At 45.4% G+C, this 17,720-nt stretch overlaps 1 protein-coding gene across 1 annotated transcript in view; it reads left to right on the top strand.

Annotated features, from left to right (window-relative positions):
- The window catches only part of CECR2 (CECR2 histone acetyl-lysine reader), a 146,642-nt gene that overhangs the window by 61,033 nt on the left and 67,889 nt on the right, over positions 1-17,720 (top strand). Inside the window, exon 2 of the mRNA XM_084637683.1 lies at positions 242-336. Within this exon, the coding sequence (XP_084493809.1) occupies positions 242-336 (95 nt within the window). The remainder of the gene's footprint in view (positions 1-241; positions 337-17,720) is intronic.

Here is a 17,720-nt window from a genome sequence, read left to right as displayed (position 1 = left end):
AGTAATGTTGATTATAGTGGAAGTTGGTGTGGAAGAATGACCCTTCTGCAGAAAAATAAAAAGACAAGTTCAGTTGTGATTGTAGCGGTGGCTGCAGGGGAACGGCTTGGCTGCTCCAGAGGATGGCATTCCCTCGGGTACAGTACACATCAGTTAGGCCGTCTGAGGCTTCCTGCTCTTGGTCTGCCAAGGGAGTATTTTGAAGAATTTGATCTTTGTTTCTCTCTTCCCTTCTCAATAGGAACTGGAAGCTGCTCTTCACAGGGATGATGTGGAGTTTATCAGTGACCTCATTGCCTGCCTCCTTCAGGGTTGCTATCAGCGCAGGGACATCACGTAAGTAATCTTGCTCTATGGGTGAAGCCCTTTTGCAAGGGAGCTAATTAACATAGTCACAGGGATGTTACACAGCTTCTGAATGATGCTATAGAAATGATCTGCAGTCACCAACGACCAGGCCAGATTGCCCAATAAGTGCAAGGGAGTCCCATTTCTCTTTTACTCTAGCCCCTACTTAAATCACACATCGTTAATATTCACACACCCCCACTCTTAGGCAAATTCTTTTTTTTTTTTAATTATCTTTTACCCTGAGACCACACACCTGTTTTGTACTCTGTGTATTGTTTCCCTTCAGTGTTAGTGATCAGGATATTTGTGTGTTCTTTATAATCTGCCCTCTGCCTGATTAATTTAGAGAAGTCACAGTAAGTGTTTGGAAAATCTGAAGAAGTGAGCTGTAGCTCACGAAAGCTTATGCTCAAATAAATTTGTTAATCTCTAAGGTGCCACAAGTCCTCCTTTTCTTTTTGTAACTTTTTCAATTATGCTAAATTATTTGAAAAACAGCACAGAGCTTTATCTTGGAGTGAGTTGGATAGCAGGAGTGGAGAGTCAAATATAGCAACTATTCTCTTAGGAATAGCTAACACTTGGCCTGCGACATCAGAATGAAAGGTTGTTGTTGTGTTGGCCAGGATTTTGAGGTATTCTTCTTGGTGTTTAAAGATCCAAAGGCACTTTTTTGTTAACATCCACCTGGATAGCCCTTAAAAATGAGCAGAAAAGACTCCTGTAAAGTCTCATCCTTTAGAAGAGCTCCCTCCAACAGCAAAGCAATATGCTCCCCTCTGCCCAAAGAGCGAAGCTTCATTTATAACAAAGTGAAAGTGAAGTCTCAGCTTTCTTCACTGAATTCCTATGAACTTGAACGGAGAGCAGAGCACAATTCTGGACATGAGGAAATCTTGCTGTTGGTGGTAGGTAATTGAGTGGGTTCCACTGTATTGCTGGGTTGGCACTGAATGTGGTGCAGAACCTGAATCTGTAAGCAGCTGACTTGGTGGGTAGTGCCCACCCACTGAGCCAAACTGGTGCTTGCCCTCCCTGAATGAATCTGAGATGGAGAGTAGGCTGATCAGAAAGCAGCTGAAACCATATATACTGCTTCTATCAGAATAACCGTAACAGTGGTGTGTAATCCTGATTGTGGAGTTATGGTGTCAGGTGATTTCTATTTCTTCATTTAGAAATAGAAGTAGAAAGGAACAGTCTGGCCATCTCATCTAATCCCCAGTAGCCAATGCAGGATCGTTCCTTAAGTATACTTTTCAGTGTTTTGTCCAGTTTAGTTGTAAATGTCTCAAGCATTGAAGTTTCCATAACTTTTTTTAGGAATTTAGGAATTCGTTTAAACTAATCTGCAGTTTAATGTCAACATGTTAGGCACTCTTAAAGTGGTTTGAGTGTGCATATGTGGGTTGTAACCAATGTAACTACATCAGTTAAAAAAATTATTTTAGTTAAATAAATACAACTTCTCTGTGTAGATTAGGCCTTGGTTACTGATAAGATGCAACAGGTGGAAGAAACAAACATGACTGTAGAAGGAAGAAGGGGTAACACGAGTGTATTTTTGTGTAGGCTAGCTGTGTGTTCGATCTAGCTTGCCACCTCTGTAGCCATTCTTACTTATAATGAGGCCCGCAGATCCATGACATGAGGTACTCTACTGTATACAGCCTTCGAGGCAAGCCAGACCTGTCCATCAGAGATATGGGTAGGTGTGGCTCCACTTCTGATACAGCGTCAGATTTTGTCTACTTATTCAGCTGCAGGCATGCAGATCAGTTCCTCCGTGCTGCAGAGCAAACTTGAAGAAGAAGAAGTGGGAAAAAAGGCTTAAAAACTCCAGGTTGTTCAGGTCAGCCTTTATTGGCAGAGAAGATTACCTTTCTCCTCCTCCTCCTTTGCTCACCCATCCAAAGTGCGGCATGGCAGAGAAGGCTAAAAAGAGAGAGAAAGCAGACACTCTGACTCGTGCACTTCCCTTGCTGATTAAGAGCCTGCATGGAGATTTGTGCCTGTTCTGTGGAGACCCAGGCCCCCGTCAAATCCTCAAGCATGGGCAGAGTTTCTTGCAGCTTCCTTTCCCGAGCAGGAGAGCTCCCAGCAAACAATGACAGCACCTCAGTAGCAAAATCCCCTGGGTCTGGTACAGGCTTGCAGTGATGCCAGGACCAGCAAGCGGCAGCTCTCCTCCCTCTCCCACAAAACGTGGGTGGAGTGTAGGTTGAAGCACAATATCAAAGGGCCCGGGAAGTTTCCTGTCCAGCCACTGGAGCCTGCGCTCACAGCCATGTCTGTTAACTTACAGAGCAGCTCCCTGGCACTTCCCTGCAGCTGCTGCAACAGCAAGGAGCTACTGACAAGGATCCAGAGCCAGAGCCAGGAGAGCCCGGCAAGGGGAGCTCAGGCCCAATCCCTCCCTCCGTTCTACAGCAAGCCAGAGGACAGACACTGAGCAAAAGTATTTTGAGTATTGTAAACTACACTTATGAGGTCTGCAGATGTCTCAGGTGACCTGTAGTTATAAATCCCTCCCCAGGCCCCCTGTGAATATGTGAGTGCAGGGCAGGGATTTTTCTGCTGCACCTAAAGATTGGGAAAGCATCAGGCTGTCCCCCTCAGCTGCCACTGCAGGTCACGATGTCCAAACAATTGAGCTATCATTACCAGCTGCCTCTGTGAGTCACCAGGCCCTAATGGTTCTGGTTATTGCTCCCAGCTTCTGTTACAGGTGGCCATGCCTTGCTTCCACCTCCTTCCCCCAGCAATTGGCTAGGGAGGGATGAGAGGGACAGCAGCCCAGACTGGAAAATTGCAAGGCAGTAAGGGACCTCTTGGCCCCACCATTTTCTTTCTACCTCACACTTCCCTCCGGTCTCCATTTTATAAGGCCAGAAGGTTCCTCAGTGTGCACCAGGCAAAACGTATCCTGGCACCATTACCAAAAGTAAATGTGCCTTTTTCCCTAGTGGTCAGGGACTTGTCATTTCTAAATGGGAGAGATTTTTACCCATAAGAGTGGCTTCATCGCTATACAGGCAGCCAGATGGAGGCAGGCGTTACCTCAGCCCCTTCCTTCAGTCATGAAAACTACCAGGTGCCTCAGGCCAACAAGAATAAATAAAAAAGAGCCATAATCTGATACCCTAAATGCCCCCGCATGCTTTCACCAGCAGTACTAACATGGGTGAACAGTACTGCCAGTACGGTCCCCCTCAACCTATAAATAAATTACACGGCCTAAGGGCTCCTCACTGAGGAAGAGAAGTCGTGGGGCCTGCAGACAGCCATCCTAGATCTCCTATGAATGGGAGCCGTACAACCTGTCCCTCCTCTTCAGAGGAAACAGAGCCTTACTCTAAACTGTTCCTAGTATCCCCTCTCCCCCACAAAAAGTTAAAAGTGCACAGCATGCAGAGTTCTTGTAGCCATGTTGGTCTGAGGATGTTAGACCTTATTAGATATTAGCTGTGGTGAGCTGGAGCTGGTTCCCACCGGTTCACTAGAACCCGTTGTTAAATTTAGAAGCCCTTTTAGAACCGGTTGTTCTGCGAGGGACAACCAGTTCTAAAAGGGCTTCTAAATTTAACTGGCCAAAAGTGGCGCCTTAGGTGCCGACTCCATGGGTGCTCCAGGTCTGGAGCACCCAAGGGGAAAATTTGGTGGGTGCAGAGCAGCCACCGGCAGCTCCCCGCCCCACCCCATCCCCGGCCACAACTCACCTCCGCTCCGCCTCCGCCTCCTCCCCTGAACGCGCCACCCCACTCTGCTTCTCCACCCCCACCCCTCCTCCAGGCTTCCTGCAAATCAGCTGTTCACACGGGAAGCAGGCTGCGGCTTCGCACTCAGGCCCCAGGAGGCAGAGGTGAGCTGGGGCAGGGGGGAGGGGCGTGAGGAGGGCCACCCGCGCTGCAGCAGGTAACCCCGGGGGGGCACGCGCAGGGGAACCACTCCTCGCCCCAGGTCACCTCCGCCACCCTCGGCTTGAGTGTGAAGCCACCGCCTGCTTCTCAGCCCTCCCAGGCTTCCTGCCGAACAGCTGATTCGCAAGAAGCCGGGAGGGGTGGAGTGGGGGCGGAGAAGCAGAGTGGGGCGATGCGTTCGGGGCGGAGGCGGAGGTGGAGCGGAGGTGAGCTAGGGCCGGGTGCAGGGCAGGGAGCTGCCGGTGGGTGCTCCAGCCCCGGAGCACCCACGGAGTCAGCGCCTAAGGCACCACTTTTGATGTGATCAGTGGGGGGAGCAGCCGCTCCCCCTGCTCCCCTCCTAGCTACGTTCCCCTGCCCCTAGGAGCCAGAGGGGCCTGCCGGATGCTTCCTGGGAGCTGCCCCAGGTAAGCACCTCCGGGACTCCCCACCTCGTCCCCCAGCAGGTCCCTCTGGCTCTTAGGGTTAGGGTGGGTAGGGTTAGGTGAAGGGGGTGGATGGGGCAAGGGTCCTGGGAGGGGCATCAAGGAACGCAGGGGGTTGGATGGGGCAGGGGGTGGGCAACGACCCCCTCGTGGGGTGAGGAGGGAACCAGTTGTTAAGTTTTGGCAGCTCATCACTGGATATTAGATGTTACAAAGTGGGTGAGGTAATATCTTTTATTGGACCAACTTCTCTTGGTGATAGATACGAGCTCTTCTGAAGAAGAGCTCTGTGTAAGCTCGAAAGCTTGTCTCTCACCAACAGAAGTTGGTCCATAAGATAGTACCTCACCCTCCTTTGTATCTCAGAAGTCTACAGAGCAGTTCTCGACATCAAGTATGTCAACAGACCCATGAAGAAATCCAATTTCAAGATGGAGACTGTAAAATCCACACTATCTGCCATCCGCAAAGGGAATGGTTTGATATCAGGCACCCTTCAAATCTACTATCTTCATATTCCAAGTTTACAGCCTCACAGATACTTCCTGAACTTTGCTCTTGGAGAACAACATTACCAGTGTAGGTCCTTGCTCTTTGGTTTAGCAACTTTGAGCAACTTCAAGTTTTAATTGAAGTGCTGGGAGTGTTAATATGAACTCTCAGCTGGGAGGGGGTGTTTATCTACCTCTTCCTGGGGAACCACCTCATCCAGAGTTCATCTATAAGGATGCTATGGAGTCATGGTTTTGTGAAAGAGACAGTTAGCAGTTTCACCCTATTCCCAATCTCTGAGTGGGAAAAATCACTGTCTTCTACAAAGCTCCTTACTGCAACAAAGACAGGAGAAGCTGAGAAATCTTATCAAACCAGTCAATGTCTCAAGGGAAGTACCTGTTTATATGCTTCTGTCTCTGCTGGGATCGGTTGTTTTCCACATGGATATTCTTAGAGTACGTCTACACTACAAAATTAGGTCGATATTATAGAAGTCAACTTTTAGAAATTGATTTTATACAGTCAATTGCGTATGTCCACACTAAGTGCATTAAGTCGCCGGAGTGTGTCCTCACTACCATGGCTAGAATTGACTTATGGAGCGGTGCACTGTGGGTAGCTATCCCACAGTTCCCGCAGTCTCCACTGCTCATTGGAATTCTGGGTTAAGCTCCGATTGCCTGATGGGGCAAAAACATTGTCACAGGTGGTTTTGGGTACAAGTTGTCAGTTGCCCCTCCCTCTGTGAAAGCAATGGCAGGCAATCGTTTCGCGCCTTTTTTCTGCTCAGGCACCATACCACGGCAAGCATGGAGCACGCTCAGATTACTGTGGCGGTTATGAGCATTGTAAACATCTCACGCATTATCCTGCAGTATGTGCAGAACCAGAACCTGCAAAAGCAGGCGAGGAGGCGACGCCAGTGCAGTGACGAGAGTGATGAGGACATAGACACAGACTTCTCTCAAAGCATGGGCCCTGGCAATTTGGACATTCTGGTGGCAATGGGGCAGGCTCATGCCGTGGAACACCGATTCTGGGCCCAGGAAACAAGCACAGACTGGTGGGACCACATAGTGTGGCAGGTTTGGGATGATTCCCAGTGGCTGCGAAACCTTTGCATGCGTCAGGGCACTTTCATGGAACTTTGTGACTTGCTTTCCCCTGACCTGAGGCGCATGAATACCAAGATGAGAGCAGCCCTCACAGTTGAGAAGCGAGTGATTTGCTTTCCCCTGCCCTGAAGCACAAGAATACCAAGATGAGAGGAGCCTTCACAGTTCACAAGCGAGTGACGATAGATCTCTGGAAGCTTGCAATGCCAGACAGCTACCAGTCAGTCGGGAATCAATTTGGAGTGGGCAAATCTACTGTGGGGGCTGCTGTGATCCAAGTAGCCAGCGCCATCACTGAGCTGCTGCTATCAAGGGTAGTGACTCTGGGAAATGTGCAGGTCATAGTGGATGGCTTTGCTGCAATGGGGTTCCCTAACTGTGGTGGGGTGATAGACGGAACACATATCCCTATCTTCAGAGCAGACCACCTTGGCAGCCAGTACATAAACCAAAAGGGGTACTTTTCAATGGTGCTGCAAGCACTGGTGGATCACAATGGACGTTTACTGACATCCACTTGGGATGGACGGGAAAGGTGCATGATGTTTGCATCTTCAGGAACTCTGGTCTGTTTGAACAGCTGCAGGAAGGGACTTACTTCCCAGACCAGAAAATAACTGTTGGGGATGTTGAAATGCCTATAGTTATCCTTGGGGACCCAGCCTACCCCTTAATGCCATGGCTCCTGAAGCCATACACAGGCACCCTGGACAGTAGTAAGGAGTTGTTCAACTATAGGCTGAGCAAGTGCAGAATGGTGGTAGAATGTGCATTTGGACGTTTAAAAGCTCGCTTGCGCAGTTTACTGACTCAGTTAGACCTCAGCAAAACCAATATTCCCATTGTTATTGCTGCTTGCTGTGCGCTCCACAATATCTGTGAGAGTAAGGGCGAGACATTTATGGCGGGGTGGGAGGTTGAGGCAAATCGCCTGGCCACTGATTACGTGCAGCCAGACACCAGGACGATTAGAAGAGCACAGAAGGGAGCTGTGTACCTGGCTAGTGCATCTGAGTTGAAAGTGCTGTCCAGAGCAGTCACAATGGAGCACTTTGGGATAGCTCCTGGAGGCCAATACCATCGAATTGCATCCACCGTACCCCAAATTCGACCCGGCGATGTTGATTTCAGCGCTAATCCCTTCATCGGGGGGAGTACAGAAATCAATTTTAAGAGCCCTTTAAGTCGACAAAAATGGCTTCGTCTTGTTCTATAAGACGGGTGCAGGGTTAAATCGATCTAACGCTGCTAAATTCGACCTAAACTCAAAGTGTAGACCAGGGCTTAGCGTGCCTGTGCTTACATGAGAACACTACGGAGCTTCCTCTTAGCCCTCCCTCAGCTATCCCTTATCTACCTCTCAGCAAAAGTATCTCACCTCAGAAGGATTCTTGGATCATTCAGATGGTGGACAAGTCGAAACAGATTCAAGTCAGGTTTTCCAATAGGAGAACCAGTCAGGACAGTTATCACCAGGGATGAAGCCTGGAGGGATGGGTGTTCACACAAGGTCAAGGGCTGTCTAAGGGATCTGGTCCAAACAAGAGAGCAAGCACAGCATAAAGTGGCGAAAGCTCAGGAGAATCCTATATGATCTCAAGGCTTTGCTCCCATATCTGGACACCCCTGCTGCTGATCAAGACAGACAACACCTCAGCCATGTCATATATCAGCAAAGGAAACTAGGTCTACAATCTTTCAAAGAGATGCTCACCTTCTGATGACTTAGAGGGGAATCTGCAGTCCGTTTGCTCCCTTCACATCAAAGGGAAAACTAAATGTTTTGGCTGACTGGCTCAGCAGTTAGAAGTTGGATAATCTAAAATGGAGTGGAGCCCAGAGATGTTCCACCTTCTGGTAAAGGAATTTGGAGTCCCAGCAATAGATCTGTTTGCCTCCCATTTGAAATTCAAGGTGTCCGTGTTCTTAGACTCTCTTGCTGGTGGAATCACAAGACGCCTTGTTGCAAAGATGGCCAAAAGGGTCTCTTACATGCCTTCCCTCCCTTTTCCTCTCCTCACCAGAATACTAAACAAGATGAGAGAAGCAGCACTCCTAAATCTGGGACTCCCATTCTAGCCAAGGAGGCCTTGGTTCTCTGACTTCCTTGACATGGTACAAATGTCTGCTTTTCATTCAGAAGAGATCTGATATTGCAAGGGCCAGCCATGCATGCATCAGAATCCAGACAGACTGAGCCTATGTGTCTGGTTCTTAAACAGAGCCTCTTAAGCCAAAGAGGTTATTCAGAGAAGCAATAGCCACAATTTTAGTTTCAAGAAGTAAATCAACTAACTCAGCATATTCCAGGGGCCTGGTTGAGATTTACCCATTGGTACCAGGACAAAGGTCTCAGCCCTACCTTTGCGTTGATACCACAGATTCTCAGATTTCTTCACAATGAACTGGCAGCTGCGGACACTGAGGGTCAAGTCACTGCTTTGTCAAGAATCCTTAGTGCAATAAACAAGCAGTGAATTTCATCCTACCTAGATATCGAGCCTTTTTCTTATGAGAGCAGTATCTCTTCTACATCCTCCTGAAATGCATGAAGTCTCTTACCTGGTTCTCAGTGCCATTATGGACCCTCCATTTGAACCACTCATGAAGCTGTCTCATTACTTTTTAACCGTTAAAGTGGCCTCTTTGATAGCAATCTTGTCTGTTTGCAGGGTGTCCCTGAGACGGAAGCTCTTCTCCTGGAACCGCAGCACTAAATTCCATAAGGGTAGAGTGGTACTCAGATCTGACCATGCCTTCATACTAAAGATTAACTCCGGACTCCATAGAGCACTGGAAATTGTTCTGCTATCCTCTTGCCCAGTTCCATCACACTCCAAAAAGAAACTGTGGCATATTCTAGATGTCTGCTAAGCTCTCAAAGAATGTATTCACCACACAGCTCAGGTCAGAAGGACAAAGGCTTTGTTTGTGCTTTATTATCTAGTGTCAAAGGGAAAGATGGTTTCAAAATCCTCCATTTCCAGGTGGCTGAAGTTTTATATCTCAGAAGCATTCAAGTCAAAAAGTATAACTCCATCTTCCAATATCAGAGCTCACTCCCTCAGAGCTGTAGCAGCTTCACGGACAGAAAGATAACATACGTCAAACAAGAAAATCTGTAAAGCAGGCATCTTCTCAGCTGTTCATACCACCTTCAAAATTCTACAGGCTGGACTTCAGTCATCATCTGATGCTGCCTTTGGTAGATGAGTGCTCCTCGCTATAGTATCCCAATAACTCTTAAGAAAGTATTCTCCCTTTTCCCGTATGTACATAACTGTATATTGTTCCCCACTATATCGTGTGGATAGTGGTAGACCTGTGGTCCTCAGTATGAATAAAAATAGGAAAATTTATCCATATCTTGCCTGAAATTTTTCTTTCTTGGAGTAATGAGGTCCACAGATAAAGCCAACCTTGAATGGACTGTTAATTGGAAAATGATATTGGATTATTAATTGGCACTCAAGTTTGTTATTCAGGAGAATTGTTCTCTTTAGTCTCAGTGCTTAATTTTCCTTACTGATACAGAGTGCTTAGTTTTTACTAGGTTTGGAAGGGTAGAAACTGAGAGTTTCTCAGAGATGGCATGAGCTACACCAGCCCTCCCTTTGATGGACAGGTCTGGTCTGCCTCCAAAGCTGCATAGAGCAGAGCACCCAATGTCATGGTTCCATGGCCCTCATTACTCCAAGAAAGGAAATGCTTAGGTAAGACATGGATAAATTTTCCTATTACCGTCTGGCAGTGTTCTGTAGGCATCATGGTACAGTGAATTTGAAGGACGATTAGGTAGTGGCTTTTTCAGTTTTGTCGGGGGTGGGTTATGCTGTGCACAAGAGGTGACATGAGAAAAAGTATTGAGGTCCTTGTAGGAGAAATGGACAAATGAACAGTGAAGAATGAGGATATTAGTAGTGAAGGAAGCAGTCATTTCCATGGTTATACGTAAAGAAGGGCTAAATTGTGGTGGGCCTTAAACTTTGGATGGTGGAGAAGGGAGAGCTCATCTGCAGGGAGAATGGTGTGATGGGTAATAGGACTAGTACCTGACCCAGGACAAACTTCTGTGGGATCTCACACTGTGCCCCAAGTTTGATGACAAACCATTAATAACTGCTTGTTGAGTATGGTTTTTCAACTAGCTGTGCATCCATCTTATAGTAATTTCATTTAGACCATGTTTCCGTAGTTTGGTTATGAGAATATCATATGGGACTTTAGTTAAAAACCTTACTAAAATCAAGATACAACACGTCTGCTGCTTTCTTCTATCCACTAGGTCAGGAACCCTGTCAAAGAAGGAAATTAGGTTGGTCTGGGATGATTTGTTCTTGAAAAATCCATGCTAGCTTTTACTTATCATCCTGTTATCCTCCAGGTGCTTACAAACTGATTGTTTAATAATTTATTCCACTATCCAGGTATCAAAGTTAGCTTGATTGGTCTATAATTCCCTCAGTCTTCTCTGTATTGCTTTTTAAAGATAGGTACTGTGTTTGCCCTTCTCCAGACCTCTGGGACCTCACAAGTCCACCATGAGTTCTCAAAGGTAATTGCTAATGAGATTGCTTCAGCTAGTTTCTTCGGCACCCTAGGATTAATTTCACCAGGCCCTGCCAGCTTGAATACATCTAACTTATCTAAATAGTCTTTAACCTATTCTTTCCCTATTTTGGCTTGTGTTTCTTCCCCCTAGTTAATATTAATTGTGTTGAATATCTGGTCACGATTAACCTCTTTAGTGAAGACTGAAACAAAATAGGCGTTAAGCACCTCAGCCATCTTGATGTCATCGGTTATTAGCTCTGCTACTACCTACACCAGGGGTCCCCAACGCGGTGCCCGTGGGCGCAGTGGCGCCCGCTGAGGCAGTTCTGTGTGCCCGCAGGACACCACGCCACTGAAATGCCGTTGCCGAGCGCGACCGCCAGAGAACTGCCCACCGAAATGCATTTCGGCGGCGAGGCTTCTTTCCACTGCCACTTCTCAGCGGCATTTGGGCGGCGGGGTGATTGACGCCCGCCACAGTCTTTTGGGAATAGGAATGTGCTATTCCCACAGAAAGGTTGGGGACCACTGACCTACACTTTCCTTCATTTTACTCTTGCTCCTCCTAATCATGTATATAAAGAACCTCTTCTTATTGCCTTTTGTGTCCCTTGTTAAGTGTAACTCATTTTGTACCTTTTTTTGTACCTGATTTTGTCTCTATGTGCTTGTGCTATTCTTTTGTACATCTCCTTAGCAATTTATCCATGCTTCTACTTTTTGTAGGATTCCTTTTTTATTTGCAGATCATTAAATTGCTCCAGATGGAGCCATATGGGTCTCTTACTATTCTTCTAATCTTTTATTTGGGTCAGATAGTTTGCATTTGTGCCTTAAATATTTGTCTCTGCATCTATATACTACTATTCAGCTGCTTCTCAGTGTTGAAATGATGAGTTAATTTTGTGTAGTAGTTTACCTCTTCACTATTCAAAGTATTGTGTATTTATATTTTCTTGCAATCTACTGGTAGCAGGCTGTAGTTCTCTGCATGTCTAGTTTGACAGCATATAGAACCCATGGTTGGACTGGAGGAGCCTGACTTTAATTATGCAGAAGTATAAAACTATAAAGTACTTTTGCTTATTGTGGTTTTGTAAATATTTTATCTAATATCCCTCCACCTCTTCTTCCCCTTCTAGCTCTTCTGTATACATCATACTGGTCAATGTTAATACGTTAATATAGCAGATGTGATTTGCCCCCACCAAACCGACATCCACTAGGTCATAATCTCACACGTCTAGCTCATTTAATGTATTTCCCATACCCTTTGCCTTTGTGTATAGACCCTTAAGTGCTTATGACTTTCTACAATTACAAAAAATGACTCCAGGAAAAAAATAGCTTATTCAGAATATGCTATTTATATAAGAAAATTATTGTGTGGTATTTTAAAAATACTTGATCCCCCTCCACACACACACACACACACAAAATGTCCACAGATACAAATTGGGCAGCTGCATAATCCCTGCAGGCTACCACTTTAATTCCAACAGGAAATGCAGCTTGATGACTTGTATCAAGACAGGAAGATCAGAGCTGCTGCTAAAGGCAAAGGCCACAGCAGGAGATTTCTACAGCTGTTTTTAAGTAAGAAATGGCCATGTTACATGGATATACACATTAAATTAAAATAATCCAGAAAATGTCCTGCTGTTCTCTGTGTTTCTGGCTAGAACTGTTGTGAAAAATGTTGTCATGTTGACCATATAGCTGTTTCCTCTTTTGTTGTTTCATATTTACAATTTTTAATGTTTTAACATTTTAAAGAAACAGTGATTTGATTATTTTACATTGGAAGCTATTTTATATTCCATTACTGTCCCTTCAAAGCTCCTTTTTAAAGTCACCTTTTGTTGTAAAACATCATTTTATTAGGATTCAGTTTGGAAGACTATGGCAGATGGTAAGATAAACAGAATCCACTGTTTTCTACTTATTTTCCTTGACATTTTTGAATCCAGAAGATTGGTACCTCACCTGCTTAGATGGAGACTGTCTAACTCAGCTTTCATCATAGAAGGCATTAATGTGCTCCATGAATCCCAAACTCCCCTCTTTTCTTCTCTTTTCTTCACTAAGCACTGGAAGAATTTCCAAATAGATCAATCTCTGTTGACCCAATCTTCAGCTCTCTTTCCAGATCCCTAAAGCCAGCTTTGAGTCTATGGCATCTCCTTTCAATCATGTTTTGTTCTATCATGGAAAATAGGAGGACATTCCACAGCATTCTTCAGGATCTCCTTTACTCTCCCTGTCATATCCTTTGTCCTGATGCCCAGAATGTAGCATCCCATCCTGTTCTATCAGAACCACGCTCCTCTGAGTTTTATTCAGGATTACTTATTGGCACTTCTATTCCAGCAACTTATTTTCAGGGCTTTCCATCTAATTGCTGGCCCAGCTACTGTTTGGGAGGAAAGTAAAGTCATCTCCTGACTCATCAAGGACAGAATATCTGTTGTTACTGACCAGGTTTAATGGTTCTATGTATTTCACTTTTTCCATTCCCTTTGTCACTATTTTCTGTCTTCATTCTCTTGCACAGAGCAGATCCTTCAAACATTACCTCCAGGACTATTCTCTCAGAGGTTTGTTTTATGAATAAATGTTACAAAAAAAAATTTTGATTGCCTTACAGTGTGCATGCAGCTATATCAGTTGTGCCCTTTCAAGGAATACGGTGTTTTTTTCTACACTAGGAGATGTGGTTTGTGACAGATGTGGCAATTTCTTGCAAAATCCTTGGAAAACTTTATTGAATTAAGTTTAAATATCTTTTGAGTTCATTGTATTAAATGCAAATGTTATATTTTATTGTGAGCCCTGGGAATTATGAACTTCAAAGGACTATCTTGAACAATGGGCCAGACAAGAGTGGACTTACGGACAAACAATGTCAAGTGGTTCACCTGGAGAATGTCTAGGGAGGAGGTGAATGCAACCCCCCGCCCCCTCTGGTTATGCAAACACCCAGCCTTTAAAAGCTTTGCCCTGAGGAGGAGACCATTATTTATTTGATTATAGCTGTTACATGAATCCGAGATCATAGACCCAAAATGTATAAAGGAAAGACTAACCCATTCATGGAGGGAGGGAGGGTGCTTGTTCTGAGCTGAAGCTGTTATGGACACAGAACCTTCCCCCCTCCCCTTCTGGAGTTTGAAGGACTGACTCCTACCAGAGCCCTGCTGGAGTTGGGAGTGAGGATGGTCTCCAGTAAGCTTATTTGTATGCATGTAGATTCTTTTATTATTTTTAAGAAGTTTTCTAAGCAGCGCTTTTACTTTAAGAGTAAATGTGCTTGCTTAGGAAGAGCTATGTAGCCACTTATAACTGTGGGCAATTACGGTGCGTATAGCCTCTGAAAAGAGAGCAAAGCACAGAAATTGGCCTGTTTAGTCAGTCTGGCTTGCTGGGAATAATGCAGTGTAGGCAGGGAACTGTGCAACCTGGGACAATCCCAGTCAGGATGGAGAGAGAGACAGGTCTCCGCCCAAGAGAGGTGATGGCTGAGGATCTGGGAGCCTGGAACGGGTTCCCTGGGTGGATCACAGAGACGAAATGCAGGTGCAGTTGCCCTGAACTGTAACAAAGTTGATTAGCTAACCTAGGTTGCTAGCTAACCTTTAGTCTCTTTTCCTAATCTAGGCAAAGCCAGTACTAACTTTCAGGCTCACTGATACTATTGTGAAGGAGACCTTAGAAAAACTAAAGTGGAATACCCTAGTGATCCAGTGGATTTATCTATGTAATCTGTGCAATAATCTCTGGGGCCTGATACGCAAACCCAATCATGATAGACATGGGGAACACACTGTTTGTATTAACCAACATTTACTGGCATGCTGCTGATCTTGGCTGTAATAACTACACCAATGGCTGGTGCAACAGAAAACCATAAACCAGCTGAGGCTTATACTTACAGAGTGGTGCTAGGTGCCCTATAGGACGGATGGAGGACATGTTCCTGGCCCTAAAGAACTTTGAAACTAATTCTTGACATGAGACTGTGAAAAGATTAGAAGGAAGAAAGGACAGAAGTTACAGCAATAAGATCACATGGTTATTCAAAGGCTAGTGGACAGCAGGGTGGAATGAAATTGTGGAGTGTAAGCATGGAGTTAGGTAAATAAATATCTTTGACTCACTACTTTATAGACATTGTGCTAGAAATCAGTTTTAAAGAAGAATTTAAATGAGTGGTTGGTGACAAAACCAGGAACAACATCCCATGCATGTGGTGTGGAATAATAAGCAGAGATTGTGGGAGAAGTGGACAAATGGAGCATGAAGGTTGGCAACATTGGCGAGCATACAGGTGACATACTAAGAGACTGGATAATTCAGGAGAGGAAGAGTTATGCAGGGCATTGTGAATGTGAGGATGAGATGTTTACATTTGAAGTTATGTAGGAGGTGTCTGAGTCAGTGATGGGATTCAGATGTGAGATGAGGTGGCCAGATTACCAGCCCATGAAGATGTTCTGGACAGCAGCATTTTGCATGAGTGTAAGAGAGAATGATGTTGGCAGCCAGGGAAGCCTGTGAGGAAGAGAGCATTAATCGAGATGGGAGAGAAGTCCCTGGATGAAAGAACTGGTTGTTTGGACAGAAAGAAAAGGATGGCTATTCAGATTGTTTGTGGAGAGAGGTATGACAGGCTTTAGACACAGTCCAGATGTGAGGGACATGAAGTAGAGGAAGAATCAATGATGACTCCCAGATTATGGGGTCTTAGTGACGGAAGGCAGTGGTATTGTCGACAGTAATAAGGATCTGGGAGAGTGGAGGAAAAACAAGCTTAAACAAGTTAAGCTTAAAATGATAGTGGGACATCCAAAGACACTGGAAACTAAATAGTTCGCATGCTGTTTGTGTTTAGGGACAAGAAAATTATGGGATTGTTACTGGTTAAAGACCACGCCATGAGATACTTATCAGGGCTAACAGAACAGCTGTCAAGTTTTTGGTAGAGGAATCCCTGGGATTCTTTGTCCTAAGAGTCATTGAGTGCCAAAGTGGGTGATACTTCCCACACATTTTGTGCAGGATTTCATGTCCAGCGTGTCTGTTCTGCCAGACCTAAACATTCAGCGAGACATTGAAGCAGATCAGCAGACATTCAGTGCCCAGATGGATATTGGCATATTAACCACTTCTATTGCCTTGTCCATCCACCACCTCCAAGCAGGGATGTAAAGGCTTTCCCACCTCTTGTCTGACTTCATCTTCAGAGGCTCCCAGATCTAGTGAACTTCCTGAACATCCTCGGAGAGGGAGTTGTCCAGATACAGGGCCAGTATGCTGACCATTCTTGTGTCCTAGAACTATCTACTATCTCCAGTCACACATTCTCTGGCCCTGTTATTATTTGTATTTTTGTAGCACTTAGGAGCCCCATCCTGGACCGGAACTCTGTTCTGCTAAAATGTCCCATCTCCTTTCACCTCTTGTTTTCCCTCAGCTCCTCATGGGTCAACCACTGAACAAAGGCAGTTGAAACATTGGACGGTAGAGGCTGTGAAATCACTGAGGAATGTCCAGATGGCCACATGCAAAACAGACCCCTCTTCTTCAGAATAGACACCTCTTCTAATGGTGAAAAGCCAGTGAAGAGCAACTAGAGCCACTTGAAATCAAGAGTAGCATTTTCAATCCTGAGTGCTAAATGTTAAGCTCCTAATAAGTCCTTATTTCTGCCCAGCCCCCACGGTACTGAGTACCTGCATTTCTCTGATTTGAAAATTTAGGTCCAAAATCTTTGACTACCTCTTTCAGAGAAAGCAACATGACCACACTGAAGCATGCAGTCGTCAGATCAATTCTCAATAATCCAACTTCATGTCAGCTACACCCCAGTCTCCAACCTCCATTTTCCTGGGCAGAATTATTGAAGGTGAATAAACTTCTGATCTCTACCCATAAGACCCTTCATGATCAGGCTTCAGACAGGCACATGACATTTGTATTGTTCTGGCACTGGTGGATAACTTCCTTATGGCTACGTGCAGGGGACATATCTCTGTGTTCGCAGTACTAGCTCACAACAGACAGTTGGACACCATGAGCTGCTGACTCGCATGCCACATCTCAGCAACCTTGTCTGCTGTCTGTCAGAATATGAGGTCTCTCGGTGTGACTATGAGACTACATGGGCTCCAACTCCCAGCAGTAGGTCTGTTTCTCAGCAGATACAGCACCATCCTCCGAATGACCCAGTGCTGGAAAGAAATGGATGAAATGCAGCTAGCACAGACTAAAGCCTGGTAAGCCAGAGGTAATACTAGCCAGGGGAAATACGTTCAAGACTTGGTCAGGGCACTGACCTAATAATCTATTGGGGGCGTTTGCCTTCTGTCACACTAGTGCATAGGCTGTGGCAAAAGATGCCTTCTTTCATCCTCACCCAGCCAAGAGACTAATCATTCCTCGTGGATGCAGATGTAGCCATATTGATCTGCATTTCATTGCTTCTAGGTTGAATTATGGCAACATACTGTACATGGGGCAGGCTGTCAAGGTCACACGGAAGCTCTTAACTAAGTATGAGCAAAAAACCCTGACCTGAGCACAATACAGCCATGATTCTCACACACTATAATGTGTATGTGCAAAATAGGTTTCGTTCTGTTCTGCATTACCTGAGAGTGCAAATCTTTAGACTCTAGTCCATTAAAGGCTTTAACTATCTCGACTGCCTCTCCCTCCCCAAAGCAGCGGCGCTCAGCAAGCATGCTGTGGTTGACTGAGATGAGGATGAAACTTTCAGGAACCTGAGACAGATCATTCTCAGTGGAGGGCTGACTGTGGTACTCCTTGCAGCCAAGATCAGAGTGAGCCAAAGCCCCTGT

The sequence above is a fragment of the Lepidochelys olivacea genome (genome assembly GCF_965140295.1).
Source record: "Lepidochelys olivacea isolate rLepOli2 genome assembly, chromosome: 1".
Classification (NCBI taxonomy): domain Eukaryota; kingdom Metazoa; phylum Chordata; order Testudines; family Cheloniidae; genus Lepidochelys; species Lepidochelys olivacea.
Note: the sequence above shows the minus strand (reverse complement) of the source record. Positions and strands in the feature narration are given on the sequence as shown.